We start from the raw sequence: 22,748 nt of genomic DNA on the forward strand, positions 1-22,748 counted from the left end.
AATTTTTCAATATTTGAGATTGATCTGAAGCTATTGGGCTTGGGCCTGAAAAGTAGGCTCAAAAATTGGATTGCCCTAATTGAGAAATTTTTTGTACATCGTAAATGATGCAAAATTATACGTATTATTCATGATGATTGACTCATATATATATATATATATATATATATATATATATATATATATATATATATATATATTATATATTATATTATAATTTTGTGTATGAATCAATCATCTACGTTCTGCACCGTGCATAAAGAATTTCTCGTGCTAATATTGATCATGGGTTATCCGAATCTGACTCGGCCACCAATTAGCATGTATCGTTCCAACGGAACCGCGGGGCCTGTGAACCGCTAAATAATAATAAATAACATCAAGACAATAATAACGGATACAATAATAAAATAAAATATTTATAATAAAAAAATAAAAATAATGATAATAATAATTTTATTTTTAAAAATAATAATAATGATGATTGAGACGGTGTCACATGACGTAACTTTTAGGAATCAGCGACCATTTTACCCTGTTTCACTCTCCTGTGATTGCACGGAAACTGACGTGGATCCACCGGATCGATCCACCTCTCTTTGTTTCTTTTGCCTTTTTTTAATTTATTTCACTCTTTGTTTCTACTTTTTTTCCTCCAATTTTTTGGTTTATTCGGCGGAACCCACGCCACTACCCGTGAGCTGCATTCCTCCACCGCCTCCTCCACTCCACCTCCCGACCCAACCCTAACCCTAATAATTTCTCGCTTCTCCCATCTCTGGCTGTTCTTCCAACCGGTCTTCAGATCCGATTCGGTGTTGGTAGCGGCGAGCCCCCTTTCAACCCTCGCTTAAGGTTCTTCAGTCTTCCAAATGCTGACATCTATGCTAGACTTGTCTTAGTTCCATGCTGTTCTTATCCATATTTTATTAACCTTCTATTTGAGCATTGCTTTTGCTGTATAGATTGATGAAAAGAATGTTACTTTATCGTATTTAGTGCAGAGGATGATTTCAATTCTCGTGCCCTTCTTCACAGTTTTCACCCCACTCTCTCTCTCTTTAAAAAAAAACTTAATCCTGATAGTATCTCCTTGATTTTTTTTTTTTTTTTTTGTTTTAGAAATTCTAAATCAAGAGTCTGCAATTTTAACCAGTTGTGTTGTTTGTAATAAATCAATGAGCTGCTCACACCATCATACTTAATTGCATTTGCAGAAGAAAATCTTTCTTTTCAGTATCAGCTGCATTATCTTTATATTGGATGAATTTGTGGAGTGCAAATATACACTAGGGGGTGTTTGGTTGGGGAGAGTAGGGGTTTGGAATCGGAATCGGAATGGGTGACTCCCATTCCAACCGTTTGGTTGGAAGAAGTCCCATTCCGATTTCGATTCCAGGATAGAATGGGAATGGGTCAATCTATATAGAAATCAATCCCTACTCTCCTCTATGGATTCAATTTTTCATTTCAATTTCGATTTCGATTCTGGTCACGACCAAACGCTTCGGGGGGATTTGGCCATTCCGATTCTAAGCCATTCCCATTCCCATTCTCATTTTGATTCCGGTTACGAACCAAATGCCTCTTGACTGTAGTAGTCCCGAGCATTTGCTATCTATAATGTTTTAAAGTGCAGCGGTATCATGAGTTAGTCCAGAAATGCATTCACTTCAAGTCCAACTATTTGATTCTATCTTCAACTAAGACCAAAATTTTGTAATCTTAGCTGTTAATATCTCAAATGTCTAGAAGTTTGGTTTGGTCATTTCCAATTGGTGAGTTGACTTGACTTCAGAGGTGCTAGGATAGCTCTTAGAATTTGAGGAACACTTGTTCCCGCTTCAAACTTCAAGAAATCCTGGTTGATCAAAATTTTTAGCTTTTTTCATGTCTCACCATCTAGGTTTTATGCTGAGTTGCTAGACTTTTGGGTACGCTTTTAGATGCTTCAAAAGTACATATATTTTCTGTGAAGTAATTATTGACTCCATGTTGTAAATTAATGTAGATGGATGAGACTTTGCATCATAGTGGTATCTAGCATGGGCAGTTATACACTGCCCATTTTTATATCTCAAGTTGAGATTTAGAATCAATTCATTTCTTTGAAGAGCAGGGGTATATACATTGTTTGTTTCAGAATGCGAGAAAATTTAGAGTCATTCATTCATTCATTACAAGCAACTACCTTTTTAATTTTATAGTACTAATAAGGTAGTTGGTTGACCAGAAAGCATGTAACTCTTCAGTTGTGAGTTTGATTCGATGTACTTTTCAAAAACATAGATTACCTAGTCATGAGTTGATATGTGTTCGAGTATTGGAGATCTAGGTGATTCCCTGTGAGCTTGTAACTGTTACAAGAATATCAACTTTTCAGTTAGGAGCTGCTTTGTGGAACATTACAATTGAATCATTTTCAGGATGATTCATTGAATCATATACATCTTGCATTTACATCTTTCCCCCAATCTGATTATCTGTAAAGTTTTAATGCAGGTTATCGAATTGTGTAAGATAAGGTAATTTGGTGATTGTGTGAGGTTTGGCTGTTGATCTGGGCAGAATTAATTATGCAAAGACCTTTCAAATCTTGGAATCAATGAGCTTGAAGATACAGACGAAAATGCATTTTCTTTTACACTTTAGTGCTTCAATGTTCTCAAATTGCTTCCCCAGAGATGGGTTAGTTCTGCTGTGAAGTTAATTGAGCTTGATAGCTATTAATCATGGAAATGGGCTCAGATGCTGGTACTTCTGAGATTGTTGAATTGAAAGATGAATTTGACCTGGTTCATCATTTTAATCAACCAAATCTATTACGTATTAAGTTGAAAGTAGGTGAAAGGGATAGAAAGTCTCATGTTTGTCCTGTTGAAGACAACATCGACCGATTTATTGAGGCAATTGATCTCAGAACCACTCCTAGGGTTTTTAAATCTTCTCATCCCAAGGGTGTGGACTTGCTGCAGAAGAAAGTTGGCTTATCTCAAGCATCAGGAATTGGAACTTCTGATTCTGTAACCCTGAAGCAGGCACTAAGAAAGCTATGCATCTCTCAAGCATCAGAGATGGCTGCTCTAAAGAGGTCATCAAAGCTACTAGGCTTATCCAGTGTCTCTGAAGCTGGAAAAATTCAAAGGTTATATGCATCAGTGGTAATTGAAACTAGCAAGCCTGGTCTTTCACAGGTAGTTAAGAAACCAAATTTGGTGGAAACATCCCTCATGCCTGTGAAAAATGCCACAAACTCATCTAAAAATGCTACTAAACGGTGCAATGTGGATCTATCTTCTAAAAAGGTGGTTTCTTCATCACATAATGCAACTTTGAAACCAAAGCTAGAGATGACCAGAATCAAGGATGTGATGTCTCCTGGATCAGCTAAAGCTGAAAATGATTCATCATTTACTGTGAAGTCAAGAATGAAAGGAATAAATGTTGAAACCCCCATATCTGGTCATCGGACTTTTGCTGAATCAAGCAAGCATATCTTGAGTCCTCGCCTGATCAAGCCATTATTTAGAGACAACAGATGCTCTAGAAGGCAAGGAAAACAGGAACCAGTATCTTCTCCTGGGTGCTTTAGTAGATCTACTGAAGTTGATAAAGTTGGTTCAATTACTCCTAAACCTAAAATGAGTTGCAAGAATGAGTATATGTCTCCTACGTCTTGCAGAATGAGTCCTGATGTCATGTTCAGGAACCAAAACAAAGACAGCGGTAGAAGTGCTAATTTTAGTCTAGCAAGCTCTAGTGGTTCTAAAAGTGTCAGAATAAAGATGACTGAAAGTTCAAAATCAGAAGAAAAGGGACAACTTTCCCAATGCTCAAAGAGTGGAAGTTCAAAATCAAGAGGGAAGGGACAGCTTTCCCAAAGCTCAAAGAGTAGTGTAGGCGATTACGGCAGCAGCACAATCATCAGTGATGGAAGCAGTCAGAGTAGCTCTAGCAGTCATTGCAATAGGCCACACATGTCTATGGATGTGAGATGGGAAGCGATCCGCCATGTCCTGGTGCAACAAGGAAGCATTGGATTAAAGAACTTTGAACTTCTCAAAAGACTTGGTTCTGGAGATATTGGAACCGTTTATCTTGCTGAGCTAAATGGCACAGGATGCTTATTTGCCATGAAAGTCATGGATGTTGATTTCTTGGTGAGTAGAAAGAAGATGTTGAGGGCACAAACTGAAAGAGAGATTCTGCAGATGCTGGATCATCCGTTTCTTCCAACACTCTACACCCATTTTACAACAGACAATCTCTCGTGTTTGGTAATGGAGTACTGTCCAGATGGTGATTTGCATGTTCTCCGGCAGAAGCAACCTGGCAAAAGTTTTCCAGAATCAGCAGTTAGGTAGTTTTCAGATTTACAATAATCCATGAAAATCTACATTTAAAAATTTCATTCAGAGTTGGCACGAACCCAATTTTAACAATCAAATTATTGGTCCAAAGACTTATAGTGTGAAGAATAGGACATATTTTTGAAATATTAATTGCATTGAGAAACTTAAAAGCAGGGTCAGGTTCTTCTGCTCCTTGATACTTGTCTTTTCTTTATGAAAAGAAATATTTCAGAGATTACTTAGATCAGCAATTCAACTCTTTTGAACCTTTGTCTAGAATTTTTAGTATTCTAATGAAATTTGAATGGCTTTTGTTTCTGTTTAAGCATTGATAAAGTTATCATGCTTGAGTTGATGAGTTCAGCACATTTTTTAGCATTTTCTTAGCAGAATGTGGAGCCTATTCTATATGTATCCTTGTGATTGTGCTATATTCAGGCTGTTATTTTACAAACTAAATCCAATGCTAAGAAACCAGCAATTAGGGTTTGCTAAACTCTGGTTTGGGCATGCTGAACCGTACCGGCAGCTAACCGATGCAGTTCGGATGTCCAATTTGGAACGCCGGCGAAAACAGAGCTAGGGAGAAGGAAAGAGAGGAAGAGAGAGAGGGAAGGGGAGGGGAAGGCCGGCAGTGGCCCCGTTGAGGCCATTAAAGGGTCATCAAGCCTTTGGTTCTCTTAGTCCTCCACAAGATGCGAGAAGAGAAAGAGAGAAAGAGAGAGAGAGAGGAGAATGGAGGGGAAGGTGGTGGGGAGGCTGTCGGATGGCCACCAGTCGGCCCAAAATACCTCTACAGCCGCTGCTATTCGAAACAGGGGCTTCACCTCTGTTTCATCAGATTTTTTTGAAAAATCCGATGAATAGAGGCGAACCTGTTGTGCTATGTTTCCAAGTGTGTGGAGTACCTTCCACTAGGAGATCAATGAAGAAAACTCCCTGGAAGGGGATGAAACACATTGAAGAAGAACAGTCTTTCTGGTTGCAGTAGCTTTGTAAATCCTGTTGGTAGGATTTTTTTCTTCAATTTGAACCCTTTCTTCATCAGATCTGAAATCCATCTTTTGGGATCTGGAAGCACACTTGATGAAGCCTCCAAAATTAAAAAATTAGGATCTGAAACTCTTTTTGGGTGGCCAAGAGGGGGCGCGCAAAATAGGGGCGTGCAAAAGAGGCAGCGCTGGTTTCTTTCTTTCTTTTTTGGGTTGGCGGTCAAGAAATCTCAGGTTTTTTGGTTCTAGGGCGTGGAGAAGACCAGAGAGAGAGGGGGAAAGGAAGGAAGAGAGAGAGAATTCTGGGAGAAAATGATTTGATTGATTGAACCTCTTCTTACAAACCCTAAATACAAAGGTATTTATACAAGGTCAATATGATCTAACCACAAAACTCCCTTGGCTAACTTGATATGAGATTTGTGCTAACTCAAATTCATGTACACCCATGATTTGAACAAATCTCATCTACCTAGGACTCAAATCTAGTCCAAAACAAGTTAGCCCCTTGAGGCTCAAGTCTTTTGAATCTCAAGATCTGAAAGGTTGACAGTCTTTCATCTTAGGACCCAAACTAGTCCTAGAAACCTTATGAGCACCTCATGGACTTTGGACCTTGGCTTTAGCCTTGATTTTCTGAGCTTTGGGAGCACCACATGAGGCCCAACAATCTCCACCTTGGTGTCCCAAGGCCTCAGCCAACTCCATTCTGTCCATCAAGTACATTAGTGTCATACATCTTCGAAAGCTATCCCGTGGAAGAACCTTCGTCAGTGCATCTGCTGGATTCTCCTTGGTGTGGATTTTCACCAGCTCCACCTCACCTTCTTCCACAAGCTCTCTGATCCGGTGATATTTAATATCGATGTGCTTCGTCCTTGCATAGTAGGCAGAGTTCTGTGTAAGTAACAGTGTACTTTGATTGTCACAGTGCACTCTGACGGCCTCCTGTGCAAGGTCCATCTCCAACGCCAAACTCTTCATCCATAGGGCCTCCTTTGCTGCCTCCGTAACGCCAATATACTCCGTCTCAGTGGTCGATAAGGCTATGATGGGCTGCAAGCATGATCTCCATAAAACTGGACTTCCAAACAGGCTGAGTACAAAATCTATCGTCAATCATCGAGTGTCCACATCTCTATCAAAATCAACATCCATGAACCCTCCTATTAGCCCCCAAGCCTCTTTGGACGTGTTGGAGAGTCCCTCAGCACCTCTTCGCTGTCTGTAGTAGATGTCAACTCCAACAGTACTTGCTAAGTACCTGAAGATCTCCTTCAGTGCTCGTCAGTGCTCTCTGTCAGGCTGCGCCATGAATCTACTGATCTGGCTCACTGCGTGGGCGATATTTGGCTTACAACACACCATGGCGTACATAAGGCTTCTTACACCAGAGGCATACAGTACTCTCTCCATCTTCTGAGCCTCCACCTCAGTCTGTGGCGACATCGTCTTCGAGAGTCTGAAGTGTCCGGCAAGTGGCAGCTTCGTCGGTTTTACTTTCTTCATCCTGAACCTCTCCAAGATCTTCTTGATGTAGCCTCCTTGAGATAAATGCAGCATCTTCTTGTCTCGATCTCTGAAAATTTTCATACTTAAGATCTTCCTCGCAGGCTCCAAATCTTTCATTTCGAACTCTCGAGACAAGGCTATCTTCAGTTCCTACACAACCTTCCTACTCTTGCATGCTATAAGCATGTCATCCACATACAAAAGTAGAAACACTCTAGATCCATCCTCTAAAGATCGAACATAAACACAAGAGTCATACTCGCACATGGAAAGTCCGATGCTCCTTACATAGGAATCAAATCGCTTGTATCATTGTTTTGGCGATTGCTTCAACCCGTACAGTGATTTCTGCAGCAAACAAACCTTCTCTTCTGCTCCTGACTCTTGGAACCCCGGTGGTTGCTCTATATAGATGCTCTCCTCCAGATGCTCATGGAGGAATGCCATCTTGACATCCATCTGCTCCAGCTTCAAGTCCTGAGCTGCTACGATGCTCAGCAACATCCTGATGGAAGTATGTCTGACGACAAGAGAGAAAATCTCGCTGAAGTCGATGCCTTCCTTCTGAGAGTATCCTTTGGCCACTAGCTTCATTTTGTACCTGATATCTGCCTGCTCCGAAAGCCCATCCTTGCATTGGTAAACTCATTTGCAATCAATGGATTTCTTCCCTTGTGGCAACTGCACCAATCGTCACGTCTCGTTCTTGTGGAGAGACGGCATTTCCTCGAACATTGCTTGGATCCACCTCTCTTTGTCTTGGCACTCCATGGCCTCCTCGTAGGTGTAGGGGTCCTCATTCGCTGTCATCAGGGCATATGATGTCTCTTTGAAGCCATATCGTTCCGGTTGCCCGACGTTCCTTTTGGGCTTGTGCAGTGCAACCCCGATGTCCATCCTACGTCCAGCTTGCTCCTGCTGGACCTCTTGGCTTCTATCACTCGTTCGAGCTCTCTCCACCTATGGAGATACATCTGAAGAGTGTTCCACCTAAATACCAAGTCCTCTTGATGCACCTGCAAGAGGCAAAAGAGAATAGGATGTAATTTGTCCAGCGTTGCCTTGCTGGACCTCCTACTGCTTCTGCTGCTCCTCCATGCCATCTCACCTTTGGAGAACTGAATTTTCATTGAAGGTGACATCCCTACTGATGACGACCTTCTTCTCCAAGGGATCCCATAGTCGGTATCCCTTAATTCCTCGTGGATACCCTAAGAATACCATCTTTCGTGACCTGGCATCCAACTTGATCCGCTAACCAGCACTGATGTGCACATATGCTGTGCACCCAATCACCTTGATGGCTCAGCCCAATCCTTCTTCCAGATCATTTCTTCTCTGGAATACCACCATCTAATCTTGTGTGAGGTGATTGATTCACCAAATAGCAGACTGCATCCACTGTATCAACCCAGAATGTCTTAGGAAGTTCTGTCTGCAGCCTCATGCATCGTGCTTTTTCCAAAAGGATTCTGTTGATCTTCTCGGCCATCCCATTTTGCTGAGGAATCCCTCTCATCGAGAAGTGTCTTTTGATGCCACACTCACAAAAAATATAGAATTGTTTGCTGGTGTACTCTCCACCATTGTCGGACCATACTTCAAGCCCCGACCTGTCTCCTCCACCTTAGTTTTCCACATCTTGAATTTGGTGAAGACTTCTGATTTCTCCTTCATGAAATAGATCCATACTTTCCTCGAGAAATCATCTATAAAGGTCAAGAAGCATCTCACTCCATTTCTTGCTAAAACCGGGGCCAGTCCCCACATATCAGTGTGGATTAGTTTCAGTGGGGCTGCACTGCGGGCTGAACTGCTGGCAAACTGTACTTTCCTCTGCTTTTCCATCTGGCATGGCTCACATACCTCTGAAATACCTCCATCCAGATCTGGAATCAGACCATGCTTGCTCAGCTTCTTCATCCCATGATCACCTATGTGGCCTAGGCGGTAGTGCCACAACCGATGAGTCCCCTGCTGATCCTGTACTGCAGCTGCTGCATAAGATTCTTCAATCATCACAGATCCTTCCAACCTATAGATGTTATTCTCCATCCTTCTATCTCTCATCACTACCATGGCTTTATTTGAAATGTTCAAGACTCCACTTCTGGCACGACTGCTGAAGCTGAAGCCGCTCCATTCCAAATAGTCCAGTGACACCAGATTCTTCTTCAATTCTGGGATGTGCTTCACATTTGTGAGAGTCTGCACCATCCTATCAAACATCCTCATCCGAATGCTATCTATACCAGCAACTTTGCATGAGTGATCATCTCTGAGTGTCACGGTCCCATCATCAATCTTGGTGTATGTCACAAACCAAGACCGGCTTGGGGTGTAGTGATGTGAACAGGCTGAATCTAGGGTCCATACATCTGTGTATCGCCTGTGACCATCAGATACCACCAAAAGGTCATCCTCCACCTCCTGATCAGACACCGTACTCAGCGCATCAGATCCTCCTTTGTCTTCCTTCTTGCTCTTCCACTGTGGGCAATCTCGCTTGAAGTGTCCGATCTCATTGCACTTGTAGCACCGAGCCTCTTTCTTGCTTCTACTCTTCCGGGACTTTGATCGTCCTCTTGACTTGTCCCTTTCTTTTCCTCTTTCTAACCACTCCCCCAGGGCCAAGCCCTCCTGGGGAGCTCCATCCTTGGTCATCTTTTTCCACTGTTCATTGGAGCGCAGCACCAAGACCATGTCTTCATACTCCAGAGTCTCCTTGCCATACAACAGCGTCGTCACCATTGGATCATAGGAAGGGGGCAGCAAGCATCGCAATAATAGAGATCTATCTTCCTCCTCGATTTTCATCCCGACGTTCAGCAACTCGTTGCACATCTGGTTGAACCTGTAGATATGACCCAAGACATCTCTGCCTTCCTGCATCCGAAGGCTGTACAGTCTCTTTTTCAACATCAGCTTGTTGCACATGTTTTTTCCTATATACATGGTGTACAACTTCGACTATAAACCCTTTGGGTCTTCTCCTCTAACACCGAATAGAGAGCCGCATCCACGAAACATCCTCTAATCACCGAACAAGTCTTTTTCTCCAGAGACATCCATTGACGATCCGATATCTCTTCAGGCTTCTCCTCCAACGCCTGATCTAGATCTATCTGAACCAAGAGATCTTCAATCCTAACTTTCCACATAGAAAAGTTTTCTTTCCCATCAAACTTCTCAAAATCGATCTTCATGTTGCTTGCCATGGTTGGATCCAAACCAAATCACAATAGAAAACTCCAAGGGATTTGAGAAATATTTTGACAGGGATCTTGCTGAAATTTCAGTTTTTGAAGATCTTCACTTTTTGGCATCTCGTTCTCCCTCCATGCAATACGGGCTCTAATACCACTTGTTGTGCCACATTCTCAGGTGTGTGGAGTATTTCCCACCAGGAGATCAATGAAGAAAACTCCCTGGAAGGGGATGAAACACGTTGAAGAAGAACAGCCTTTCTAGTTGCAGCAGCCTTGTAAATCCTGTCGGCAGGATTTTTTTCTTCGATTTGAACCCCTTCTCCACTAGATCTGAAATTCACTTTTTGGGATCTAGAAGCACACTTGATGAAACCTCCAAAACCAAAAAAATTAGGACCTGAAACTCCTCTTGGGCGGCTAAGAGGGGGCGCTCAAAATATGGGCGTGCAAAAGAGGCAGCGCTGGTTCCTTTCTTTCCTTTTTGGGTTGGCGGCTAAGAAACCCTAGGTTTCTTGGTTCTAGGGCATGGAGAAGACCAGAGAGAGGGGGAAAGGAAGGAAGAGAGAGAATTTTGGGAGAAAATAATTTGATTAATTGAACCCCTTCTTACAAACCCTAAATACAAAGGTATTTATACAAGGTCAATGTGACCCAACCACAAAACTCTCTTGACTAACTTGATATGAGATTTGTACTGACCCAAACTTATGTACACCCATGATTTGAACAAATCTCATCTACCTAGGACTCAAATCTAGCCCAAAACAATTTAGCCCCTTGAGGCTCAAGTCTCCTGAATCTTAAGATCCGAAAGGCTGTCCTAGGATCCAAACTAGTCTTAGAAACCTCATGAGTACTTTATGGACTTTGGACCTTGGCCTTAGTCTTGGTCCCCTGAGCCTTGGGAGCACCACATGAGGCCCAACAGAACCCCCTGTTTCGAACCCACAATAGCTGCGAGGGTGTTTTGGACCGTCTAGTGGCTTCCTTGCTTCTTTTCCCTCCATCCTCTCCACTCGCTTCCCCTCTCTCTCTCTTCTCATTTTCTTTCATGGAGGATTGCGGAGTTCGGGAGGCCTTGGCGGCCCTCCAGCGGTCTCCACATTCCTCCAGTGGCCACTGCAAGTGTCTTTGCTGGCCTTCCTTTCATTCCCTTCCTCTTTCTGCCCCCCCCCCACCCTCTTTTTCTTTTCCTCTCACTTTCGGTTCGGGCCCGATACAAGGGTGTACCAACTCATACCGTCAGCCAGCCGGCATAGGGTCTGGTTCCGAGTTGGCGATCCTTGCCAGCAATATTTATTGAGTAAACTGATGTAAACTCTATTTTTTATATCTTTCTACTACTTAAAACAAAGCATTTAGGGGACAGAAATCATGGCCGATGAGCATTGTGTCTTCTGCCATATTTAATTGTTCCAGCACATCTTTTACTTTAACAAGAGACTTGGGTAAGCTAAAGACCTCTTGCAGTTTTGGATGCTCCCAGTTGCCTCAAAATATGCCTGGATGAATCCAAAATGGCTTATGGTTTTCTAATAAACGTGGGCAATGGAACCTGTATCCTGTAAAAGGCACTCAGTTGCTGATCTGTTTCTTACCATTTCTTGTCTTTTTCCCCTTGTTACCTGATGAAGCAGTTAACATGATAAATGTCATTGTTGCACCTCTTTAATTTAAGGGATATGATTTAATATTCATAAAAAATAGCATGAATAGAAAAGACATTGAAAACCAAAGCCTAATCATTAATTGAGTGGTAAGCAATGTCTTTAGTTAATTTGTGGTTTTGTTGAATACTTTAAACAGTCATGAAAAACTGGACTTACCTGACCTGGAAACCTACATCAGTTCGGATACCTCTCTGGTGGTGGCTGTGGGTGAAAAATAGGAAAGACCTCAGCATCTGTTTTGGTGCAGTATTTCAGCGCAGATCTTTACATTTTAACTATGAATACGTGTCTGCTTCTATTGCATTTGGTTACTCAAGTTTGTGCTGTTCATGGTACAGAATAATGGTTTTTCTATCATTTCTGTAGGTTTTATGCAGCAGAAGTACTGCTTGCTCTTGAATACCTGCACATGCTAGGGGTGGTGTATCGAGATCTCAAACCAGAAAACATTCTAGTTCGAGAAGATGGCCACATTATGCTCTCAGATTTTGACCTGTCCCTCAGGTGCTCAGTGAGCCCCATGCTTCTCAGATCTTCATCGGGAGCATTTGAACCCATGAAGAAGCAATCAGGACCTCGTGCTGAATCCAGCTGCGCCGAACCACTCTGCCTTCAGCCATCCTGGGTTCAAGCATCATGCTTCACACCTCGTTTGGTATCCCCCAATATGAAGAAAACCCAGAAGCTGAAATCTGATATGGCTGACCGAGTTAGTCCAATTCCTCAGCTTGTCGTGGAGCCCACTGACGCACGTTCCAACTCATTTGTTGGGACTCATGAGTACCTGGCTCCTGAGATAATTAGAGGAGATGGACATGGGAGTTCTGTGGATTGGTGGACTTTTGGGATATTTCTATATGAATTGCTCTTTGGGAGGACACCCTTCAAGGGATCAGGTAACGAAGAAACGTTGGTTAATGTGGCCAATCAAAGCCTAAAGTTCCCTAATAGCCCAGCTGTTAGTTCTCACGCAAGGGACTTGATAAGGGGGTTGCTGATAAAGGAGCCAGAAAACAGGCTTGGATCCATCAAGGGGGCAGCAGAGATCAAGCAGCACCTGTTCTTTCAGGGGATAAATTGGGCACTGATCCGTTGTGCAACACCTCCTGAGACACCAAGATGCTATTTTCCTGGCACTTCATTGGAGATGGGCAGCAAAAAGGAAGGTAGATGTCTTAATTTCAGTACTAATGGAGAGGATATTGAGTTTGAGCTATTTTAGCACAATTTCTGCTGCTGGGAGAAAGATCTTGGTCAGCTAATAGGTGCATGCCTTCTCTCCTACCACCTTCCTGTGTTGTGTTGTAACTGATAGCTGTTTATATAAATGTACATGATCTTTGAAGTAAGCTTCTTTTCTAATATAGGCGGTAGAAAGAATTGAAAGCAATGCTTATTGCTGAGCCTGAATCCGGTTTCCTCGATGGCAATAGAAAGATTAATACTGTAGCATATCGGCTAATCAATTTCGCTAGAAAGGAAGTTCAATACCACTTGTGGTCTAAATCTTATTGTGATTTTTCCTCTTAGCTTTTAGACGTCCTTGTAACAAATGTCTCTTACGCAGAGGATTGACAGAGTCATCAGATAGAAGCTATGCTGGCTTTTACTTTTCCGTCAACCAATTCTGAAGGTCCTATCGCCTGTGTTTCTCCATCTTTCACAGTAAGTGTGGGGCTCCCATTTGATGTTGCTCTATGGTCAATGTCTAATTAGTAGAATCTAACGGCAGAGAAGAAAAATAGAAGAATAAGAAAAGAACGTTTGGTATTCTAAAATATCTCAGGATTTGGTTGTCTCGCCCATTCTCCTCCACTGCACCTCTCCTCATTGGTCCTTATCTTTGCATGGATTTTTTGTGCTTGCAGGCTGAACATAATTTAGAAAATACTAGTTTTTCCCAAGCCTTTTGTTTATATCTTTTATCAAAAGGCGCTTTCCATAAAGTCTCTTTGGTAGATTTACAGCCAAACCAAGCAAGCATTTAAATATCGGTTCATATACGTTCGGGAAGGTACTCTCAATGAGTTGAAGATCATATTAACAAGTGTGTTTTAAGGCGTGCCTTGTCTTGGAAAAATTTTTGAAATGGGGCCTAACATCAAACAATACCCCTTCATGCAAAATCGAATTCTTCGTAGATGTAACCATATGATATTGTACATGCAATTGGGAATATCTGAAGACGGTCGTGTGAAACAGCCGATTACTTCATTTTTTGACCTGGTAATGGTGCTACAAGGACTTGTATTCCATAAACACAGGATTATAGGAGAATAATGGCCTTTGTTGATCGCTGAAACCTAATGGTAGTATTTGGTTGCAGAATAAAATATGGAGGAAAAAAATATATTGGATAAGTTTGGAAGAATAAGATTTATTCCATTGAATAGAAAACTTGGGTATTTGGATGGATGGGTAAGTTGAGGGGTTATGATGTTATGATGGTGTTTGTTTTGATAGATAATTTACGGGAATAAGTTTTGTTTTTTATTTGATAGGTTTATCCTTATATTAGTTGTCGAAAAATAAATTTTTTTTTTGGGTAAAAAGTGCAGGTGCTTACACAACATCCCTACCTATATCGGGAATCCAAAGATTGACTAAATGGTGGCCATACGGCAATGCTGCAAATGAGGTGATAAGAATAAGAGGACTCCACCATAGGTAATGGGAGTGGTAGAAGGCATGACTTGATTAGATCATATAGAGCTTGATAAATCATCTAACCCCTAGCCAAGATGAGCACATGTTCTGCACATGCCTAGCCGCAACACACTTCTGACGGGAGTTTTCTTCCTCCTTGACTCTGATAGTAGCTGGACTCACAGAGGCTCCCAAAGGTTTAGAAAATCCTAGCCTCTAGCTCTATTTAAGAGAGCCCTATCTCTTTTGGAGTCCCATCATCAATCACCTTTGATTTCACTATCAATTCTCCTATTTAAGTCATTAGTTTTACTCGTCATATTGACCTTACTCCAAGCTTTGTCGACCATCCTTAATTTAATCAATAAAGAGCAAATTTTTATTTTCCATTCAAGTATTATGTATCTTTAAATTGTCCTTAGAATTGATGTTACGATATATATTATCAAATATTGAAAATTAGAGGTATGTATGATCGATTCCTAAATTACTTTCAATCATAGGATAGTCATGGAGACGGTGATCTTTTTAGATAGACCGGCGCATGGTTCGCTTCCTTCAAGATAGATGAGTCTCTAATCTATGGTATAGAGACACTGAGTGAAAAGTGTAGGTAGTTGTTAGAGAACAACTAGTACTGAGCATGATCATATAAGAAATCACATGGATTTCTATTCGATCATCAGTGATTATCTCGATGCTGTAGTAGTATGACTGGTCCTTTAACCTACAGTGTCACAGTTGCTCACAGTAAGGCTACTGTAGTTTAACTACACATAAATATTAACTCGATTATGAATTTTTGTAGTAGATGTTGGCTTCAGTTGGTTGAGCTATGCGAGCAACGTGTGCATCTATATGGGATCTATCGATCTTGATAGAGAGGAGTATCCTATGAGATTTGAGAAGTTGGGTCCACAAGTTTATGACCGTAGCAGTATGATTGATGAAAAAATTTTATTTGGAATCACTATTTGACTTGAGCTGATCGAATTTATCATATGACTGATGATGAGGTTTGACAATTTATCCATGATCTGTCATTTAGTCAGGACTCACGATAGAGGGACTGTATCATACATTAACTGCACTTAGAGGTTCTATTTCGATTTTGCTGGATTATCACTACATATTGCTAGATGTCACTGGTAGATTGTGTGACCTCAATAGGATCATTTTGGATCAATGATCCTTGTCGAGTTAGAGTGAAACTATTCCGATCCACTGAAAAGGGTTTCAGTGATACCCATGATAGAGATCATGATATATCTTACTACCAAACAGAATTGAACCTATGGGGTCATAGATAAAGGAAGAAGATCTGGATTGATTATAATTGGGCTTATGAAGCACTAATTAATACGGATTTAGAGAATTCCTATTGGGTTTATGTTAACCTTACTAGCACCTAGGTGAATCCAATTTCTCTTGTGGTTGGTTTACTTATACGATAAATTTTTACTAATTTCTGCACTTGATTGGAGCCTGATTGAATTTGATTCAATTAGATTCAATGGTTGGATGTTTAAGTTATGGCTTGGATTAAATCAAGAAAGAGTTTTTTGATTTTATTCATTAAGAACCCTTCAAAGAGAATTTATGAAACCATGTGGGCTGATTTGAGCATTTAATTGGATCCCATATGATGGGATGCCTAGCATTTGGTGTGGACTTGAGTGAGTTATGGATGGTACCCTATTTATTTGGTCTAAATATATTATGGCTAAGACTTCTAACATGATTAGGAGGAGGGATCCTAATTTGATTAGAACATCCTTAAGTTGTCTATATAAAGGATCCTAGCTTTTACTTCTCCCATAAGATCAACTTCTCCCTCCTTGCCACCGTTTGTTACTGTGCCCATGTCTTCTCTCCTCTTCCTCTCTCTAGCCCATGCCTTCTCTCTCTTTAGGCATCCTTCCTTGGAGCCAAAAGAGGGGTGGGCGACAACAAAGCGGTGGTGTCAATAGTTGGTGCCAACTCGCTTCTTGGTTTGTTCCCTTCCATCTCAAGTTTGTTGAAAGTTAGTTACAACCACTTCTTGGTTATTGTTCTTTTTGATTAATTGAGGGATTAAGAAAGATTCTTGATTTTTTCAAAAATAAAAAAAGAAAGATCAAAAGAGTTCACAATTAAAAGCTTCTCCAGGCTTGGTTCAAGCCTATTCAGGCTTTTGGTTCAAGCAAACAGGAGTCAAGAGGATCAATTCTGGCCGACCTCGTGGATACTCGTAGAGGCAGGACGTTTATACTGCTGATTCAGAACCTGTTCAAGTCCCAGTTCTAGAAATTGAATTGGATTCAACCATAGTGATAAGTTTGAAGTAAAGAAAAGCGATTCAGATATGTGAATTGATTATAGGCTTCTATTTATTATTCCTAAAATTAATTTATATTAATTTCAGCATATGAACTAGATCCATAGGTATTTTTATATGATGAATATATGCTTAGATTAAAAATATTTTAATCTAATTTTTTCACTGTATTTTAGATTTAAAAAAATTTTAAAATTCACATACACTAGTATCTATAGAAAATCCAACAATGGTATTAGAGTCAGGTTCATATGTATGAAAGTAGCATAAAAATTTTAAAAATTATTTTCAAAATTTTGATTTTAGATTATACATGAGATGTATATATTTATATTCAGATCTAAAAGATATTTTAGATCTAATTTTTATTCATATATGCGATATATGAGAGCATGCATAGATTAGAAATTAAATTTTTACGATCTGATTTTTTTGTATATGTGATATATGATGGTATATTTAGATTTGAAATTGATTTATGAAAAATCTAAAATTTTTCATGTATATGATATATAATTGTATGTACGTTTTGAAAGTATTTTGAGAATCAAAAATTTACTTTTTATGTAATTGTTGGTGCAAAAATCCGCTTGCGTCGGAGAAGCAGGAGTCGCGGTCGCCGTTGGGACCTGCAAAAGAAGTCTAAACCGGAGGTGGGGTTGCTCCGACAAGACCCTCCGACGCTCAAGTCAGTTCTCTGCCTCAACAAGAATGGAGTGCTCGAACGAAAATTTTAGCAGAATTTCTAGGTAAAAATGAGAGCTTATAGAATAACGTATCTGGGGTCCCCTTTTTATAGGTGGAGGGAGCAACAGGCCGATAGTGATGTTTGTAACCGTCTGGCAGTGGGCTGCCCATGGTCAGGAGGAGTTTATCATGAAGAGTAATGGGGTGGAGTCGGGGCTGTCATCATGGCTCGCCACGTGGAATCAGTTGCGGGTGGTGGAGCGGCGTTCGTTGTCGCGACTCGCCAGGGAGTGGTGGAACCGCACGGGATCCGCCGCAGGGAGTGGAGCAGAATCGTGGCCGTTAGTACGGCCTGCCAGGGAGTAATGGAACTGCGTAGGGTCCGCCGCAGGGAGTGGAGCAGAATCGTGGCCGTTAGTACAGCCTGCTAGGGAGTAATGGAGCTGGTAGGGTCTGCCGCAGGGAGTGGAGCAGAATCGTGGCCGTTAGTACGGCCTGCCAGGGAGTAATGGAGCTGCGTAGGGTCTGCCGTAGGGAGTGGAGCAGAATCGTGGCCATTATTGTGGCCTACCAGGGGGTCCAGACTTGCCGGCAGAAGTTCGGTTGGAGTCGGTAGCGAAGTCCGGCACCTGTAGGAGCTTGGATGAGGTCTTCCTGTAGTCGAAATGGAAGACGGAGTCTGGCTCACGTAGGAGTCCGAACGAAGTCTGCCTGCAGTCAGAGTAGAAGGAGGAGTCCGACTCCCGTAAGAGTCCGGACGAAGTCTGCCTGCAAGCGAAGTTGTGGGCGGAGCCCGGCTCCCGTAGGAGCCCGGGCGAAGCCTTCCCACAATCGGGGTCGAGGACGGAGCCCGGCTCCCGTGGGAGTCCGGGCGAAGTCTGCCTGTGGCTGGAGTCAGAGATGAGATCTGGCTCCCGTAGGAGTCCGAACGAAGTCTTCCTGCAGTCGGAGTAGAAGGCGGAGTCCGGCTCCCGTAGGAGTCCAGACGAAATTTTTCTGCAGTCGGAGTAGAAGGCGGAGTCCGACTCCCGTAAGAGTCCGGACGAAGTCTGCCTGCAAGCGAAGTCGTGGGCGGAGCCCGGCTCCCGTAGGAGCCCGGGCGAAGCCTTCCCGCAGTCAGGGTCGAGGACGGAGCCCGGCTCCTGTGGAAATCCGGGCGAAGTCTGCCTGTGGCTGGAGTCGGAGATGAGATCTGGCTCCCGTAGGAGTTCGGACGAAGTCTTCCTGCAGTCGGAGTAGAAGGCGGAGTCCGGCTCCCATAGGAGTCCAGACGAAGTCTTCCTACAGTCAGAGTAGAAGGCGGAGTCCGGCTCCTGTAGGAGTCCGGACGAAGTCTGCCTGTAGCTGGCGAGATCAGGCTCCCGTAGGAGTCCGGTCAAAGTCTACCTGCAATTAAAGTCAGAGGCGAAGTCCGGCTCTCGTAGGAGTCCGGACGAAGTTTACCTGCAAGCGAAGTCGTGGGCGGAGCCCGGCTCCCGTAGGAGCCCGGGCGAAGCCTTCCCGCAGTCGGGGTCGAGGACGGAGCCCGACTCCCGTGGGAGTCCGGGCGAAGTCTGCCTGTGGCTGGAGTCGGAGACGAGATCTGGCTCCTGTAGGAGTCTGGATGAAGTCTTCCTGCAGTCAGAGTAGAAGGCGGAGTCCGGCTCCCGTAGGAGTCCAGACGAAGTCTTCCTGCAGTCGGAGTAGAAGGCAGAGTCTGGCTCCCGTAGAAGTCCGGACGAAGTCTGCCTGCAATTAAAGTCAGAGGCGAAGTCCGGCTCCCGTAGGAGTCCGGACGAAGTTTACCTACAAGCGAAGTCGTGGGCGGAGCCCCCGGAGGCGAAGCCTTCCCGCAGTCGGGGTCGAGGACGGAGCCCGGCTCCCGTGGGAGTCAGGCGAAGTCTGCCTGTGGCTGGAGTCGGAGACGAGATCTGGCTCCTGTAGGAGTCCGGACGAAGTCTTCCTGCAGTCGGAGTAGAAGCGAGTCTGCTCCGTAGGAGTCCAGACGAATCTTCCTGCAGTCGGAGTAGAAGGCGGAGTCCGGCTCCCGTAGGAGTCGGACGAAGTCTGCCTACAATTAAAGTCAGAGGCAAAGTCTGGCTCCCGTAGGAGTCCGGATGAAGTTTACCTGCAAGCGAAGTCGTGGGCGGAGCCCGGCTCCCATAGGAGCCCGGGCGAAGCCTTCCCGCAGTCGGGGTCGAGGACGGAGCCCGGCTCCCGTGGGAGTCTGGGCGAAGTCTGCCTGTGGCTGGAGTCGGAGACGAGATCTGGCTCCTGTAGGAGTCCGGACGAAGTCTTCCTGTAGTCGGAGTAGAAGACGGAGTCCGGCTCCCGTAGGAGTCCAGACGAAGTCTTCCTGCAGTGGAGTAGAAGGCGGAGTCCGGCTCCCGTAGGAGTCCGGACGAAGTCTGTCTGTAGCTGGCGAGATCAGGCTCCCGTAGGAGTCCGACATCGCGAAGAATCTGGTCGGCGCTGGCGGGGTCCTACTCGTCGATAAAACTTGGGGGTGTGGCGGAGGCTCGATCGTCTGGGATGTTTGAAGAGACGTTGTCGGAGGTCGAAAGTCAGTTGGATCCCCGGAGGCTCACTCCCATCGCGAACTTCGGCTGGGGGGTATTTTATACCCAACAGTAATTAATTTAGATCTAAAATTTATTTCAATGATCTGAAATTAATGTGTGTATGAATTATTAGGCATGGATAGTTTTGCATTAGGTCAATGAATTGCATCTTAGGTTATAATTAGATCATATTGGATTAAAATTGATGTTGCTATTGATCAAATCAAGTTAAGTATTAATTTAGGTTAGATCAATTGAGCTTATAATTCTATAAGTGTTGTAGATTGAGTTGATTAAATCCTATATGTAGAATCGTGTCAACCTAAGGATCTAATCCGGCTTTATGGCTTGAATCCAATTTACCTAAGCTAATTAATTGAAACCAATAAGCTACTTGGTATCTAAGGCAAGTCTCGATCAGTGATTTTTAATTGGAAGGCTACTCACCTAGATAATTTTGCTTACGATGAGTTAATGACGTATCCTCTTATCGGTCTCACTTACCTGACCAATTGGATAATTGGGTTCGTTAGTTGCTAAAGATTTTGGTTTAGCCCATGTCAATTAGATCAATCATGTAATGACTGATTAGATAAGACCTCACCTAAACTTTTCTAATTAATATTAAGCCTTATGGTATTCCACCATTGTAGAAGTGTGGGTGTGCTACTGGTGTTGATTGTTCTCGACTGGTTATAATGGTTCAGTTACATCGAAAATATCAACCACTCTACTAGCAAAGAGTTGCTCCAGGGTGAAGATGGGGTTGGGCCCAATATGTGTTATCTGAAGGACTCAATGATGGCTTCACACTTGTTTGTAAACGATGGGTCAGGTTTAACTAAGGAATGGGACAATATGTGTTATCTGAACTCTCATGACTTAGAGACTAAGTCGCTGCAATATGCTTAGAGAAATATTTAGACAAAGAGTTGCCTATGCATCAGTGTGCGTGTCACCAATAACTGTTAGGTGAGATGCATGACATCGGTGGGATCACGGCACCCACTAGAAACCTTATATTGGTTGCGTTGGATTTTTATTTTTTATCCAAGGAGTATCAAAATTTAAAAAAATAGTAGGAGTCTATTTGCATCTAAAAGTCTCTAGAGCAAATATAATTTTAAGTATAAATATCTAACTAGAATCTCTACTCTCATAGATAAATAATGTCGGCCTCTAACCTACTAGTCCGCATCCTTGAAACCAATCGACTGATCGGTATAAATTATAAGGACTGGCTCAAAAATCTTGAGATAGTCCTGACATCCAAAAAGATTGGGTATGTACTTGACCAGGATGCCCCAGCCTTACTAGTCTGTCCTATGACAGAGCAAAGAGTTGCTCTGGACAAATGGATGGATGATGACCTTAGAATGAAGTACTATGTTTTGGCTTCTATGTCAAATAAGTTGTAGAGCCAGTATGAGCACATGCCCACTGCCCGTGCCATGATCACTCACTTGCAAAAATTATACGATGAGCAGAGCTGGACCGTGTGCTTTGAATTATCCAAACAGTTGTTTAATATGATGATACACGAGGGACAGTCAGTCCACGATCATTGATGACAATGATCAAGGAGCTTGAGAAGCTCAGGCTAAATATACTGAGAAAGTTAAAGGTGGATTTGATCCTCCAATCTCTGACTAGTTTGTTTGGATAATTTATTGTAAACTATCATATGAACAAATTAGGTTGCAACTTATCTGAATTGGTCAATATACTGGTCATTACTGAAGGTACCTTGAAAAGTTCAAGGAGCTCTGTTCTTGCTTTTGAGCGGATACCTTCCAAGAGAAAGTCTCAAGGAAAGAAAAAGAATAAGTCTGTAAAGAAGCAGAAGAAGAAAAGCAAGCCTAAGAAGGACACTCCGAAGAAAACTGTGGAGAAAGAAAAATATTTCCACCACAACTCGACGGCCATTAAAGGAGAAATTGTCTGTCTTACCTGGAGAGCCTGAAGATGAAAAAGGATGATCAACCTTTGAAGGTATGCTCATAATAGAATCTAACATAATGATTTCTTTTATTTTAGTTGGTATTGGACTCTGATTCTAGTGCTCATATATATATATTTCAATACAAGATCTAATGAAAGTAGGAGGTTGAGGAAAGGTGACATGACCCTTCGGGTAGGCAATGGAACAAAGATTGCTACAAAAGCTGTTGGAACCTATCTTCTTCAATTACCATCAGATTTTAGATTAGATTTAAAAAATTATTATTTTATTTCTGTAGCTAGTCAAAATTTGATTTCGATCTCTGTACTAGCACAGGATAGATTTATTTTTTAATTTACTAAAGATTTTTATTTTATTTATTTATGAAATAAATTGGTTGTATTTGGTCTTTTAATTAACGGTCTTTATTACTTAGATATTGATGCTAATGTGAACTTAAATGAGCAAGTAGTGAGTTTCGTAGACCGAAAGAGACCCAGAGATGAATTTAACCATAAGTACTTCTGGTACCATAGGTTTGGCCATATTGGAGAGGACAGAAAAAACAGACTTAAAAAGGATGGAATCCTTGACTTAGTTAAATTTGAGTTGATTCCGACCTATGAATCATATCTTTGAGAAAAAATAGCTAGGTTATCCTTTGTAGGACAAAAGAAAAGGATCATTAAGTTGCTAGTCTTGGTACATACCGATATGTGTGGCCCATTTGATATGCAGGTCAGGAATGGTTATAGTTACTTCATTATCTTTACTGATGATCTGTCATGGTATGGGTATATGTTTCTTATGAAACACAAATCTAAAGCCTTTGTAAGGTTTAGAGAATTCAAGCAAGAGGTAGAGAAGCAAACAGGTAAACT

At 42.4% G+C, this 22,748-nt stretch overlaps 1 protein-coding gene across 3 annotated transcripts; it reads left to right on the plus strand.

The window, feature by feature from the left end:
- The first annotated feature begins 650 nt into the window (after window positions 1-650).
- On the plus strand, window positions 651-13,538 carry LOC105035073 (protein kinase PINOID 2). Of its 3 annotated transcripts, XM_073260737.1 has the most exons (4): window positions 651-855; window positions 2,503-4,360; window positions 12,102-13,000; window positions 13,103-13,538. In XM_073260737.1, exons 2-3 carry the CDS (start codon window positions 2,733-2,735, stop codon window positions 12,955-12,957), a joined length of 2,484 nt encoding a protein of 827 aa, XP_073116838.1. In that variant the 5' UTR covers window positions 651-855; window positions 2,503-2,732; the 3' UTR covers window positions 12,958-13,000; window positions 13,103-13,538. The 3 variants fall into 3 exon arrangements, with proteins under 3 accessions (XP_073116838.1, XP_073116839.1, XP_010908772.2); XM_073260738.1 differs by having other exon boundaries at window positions 2,492-4,360; window positions 12,102-13,538; XM_010910470.4 differs by having other exon boundaries at window positions 12,102-13,538.
- The last annotated feature ends 9,210 nt before the right edge of the window (window positions 13,539-22,748 follow it).

Source organism: Elaeis guineensis, chromosome 7, assembly GCF_000442705.2.
Source record: "Elaeis guineensis isolate ETL-2024a chromosome 7, EG11, whole genome shotgun sequence".
Classification (NCBI taxonomy): domain Eukaryota; kingdom Viridiplantae; phylum Streptophyta; class Magnoliopsida; order Arecales; family Arecaceae; genus Elaeis; species Elaeis guineensis.

What these genes read in the sequence shown, in the direction of transcription:
- LOC105035073 (XM_073260738.1), top strand. Translation starts at nt 2,733, where the DNA reads ATGGAAATGGGCTCAGATGCTGGTACTTCTGAGATTGTTGAATTGAAA. An exon ending in TTTCCAGAATCAGCAGTTAG is followed by an intron (nt 4,361 to 12,101) that starts GTAGTTTTCAGA and finishes TCATTTCTGTAG; the next exon opens with GTTTTATGCAGCAGAAGTAC.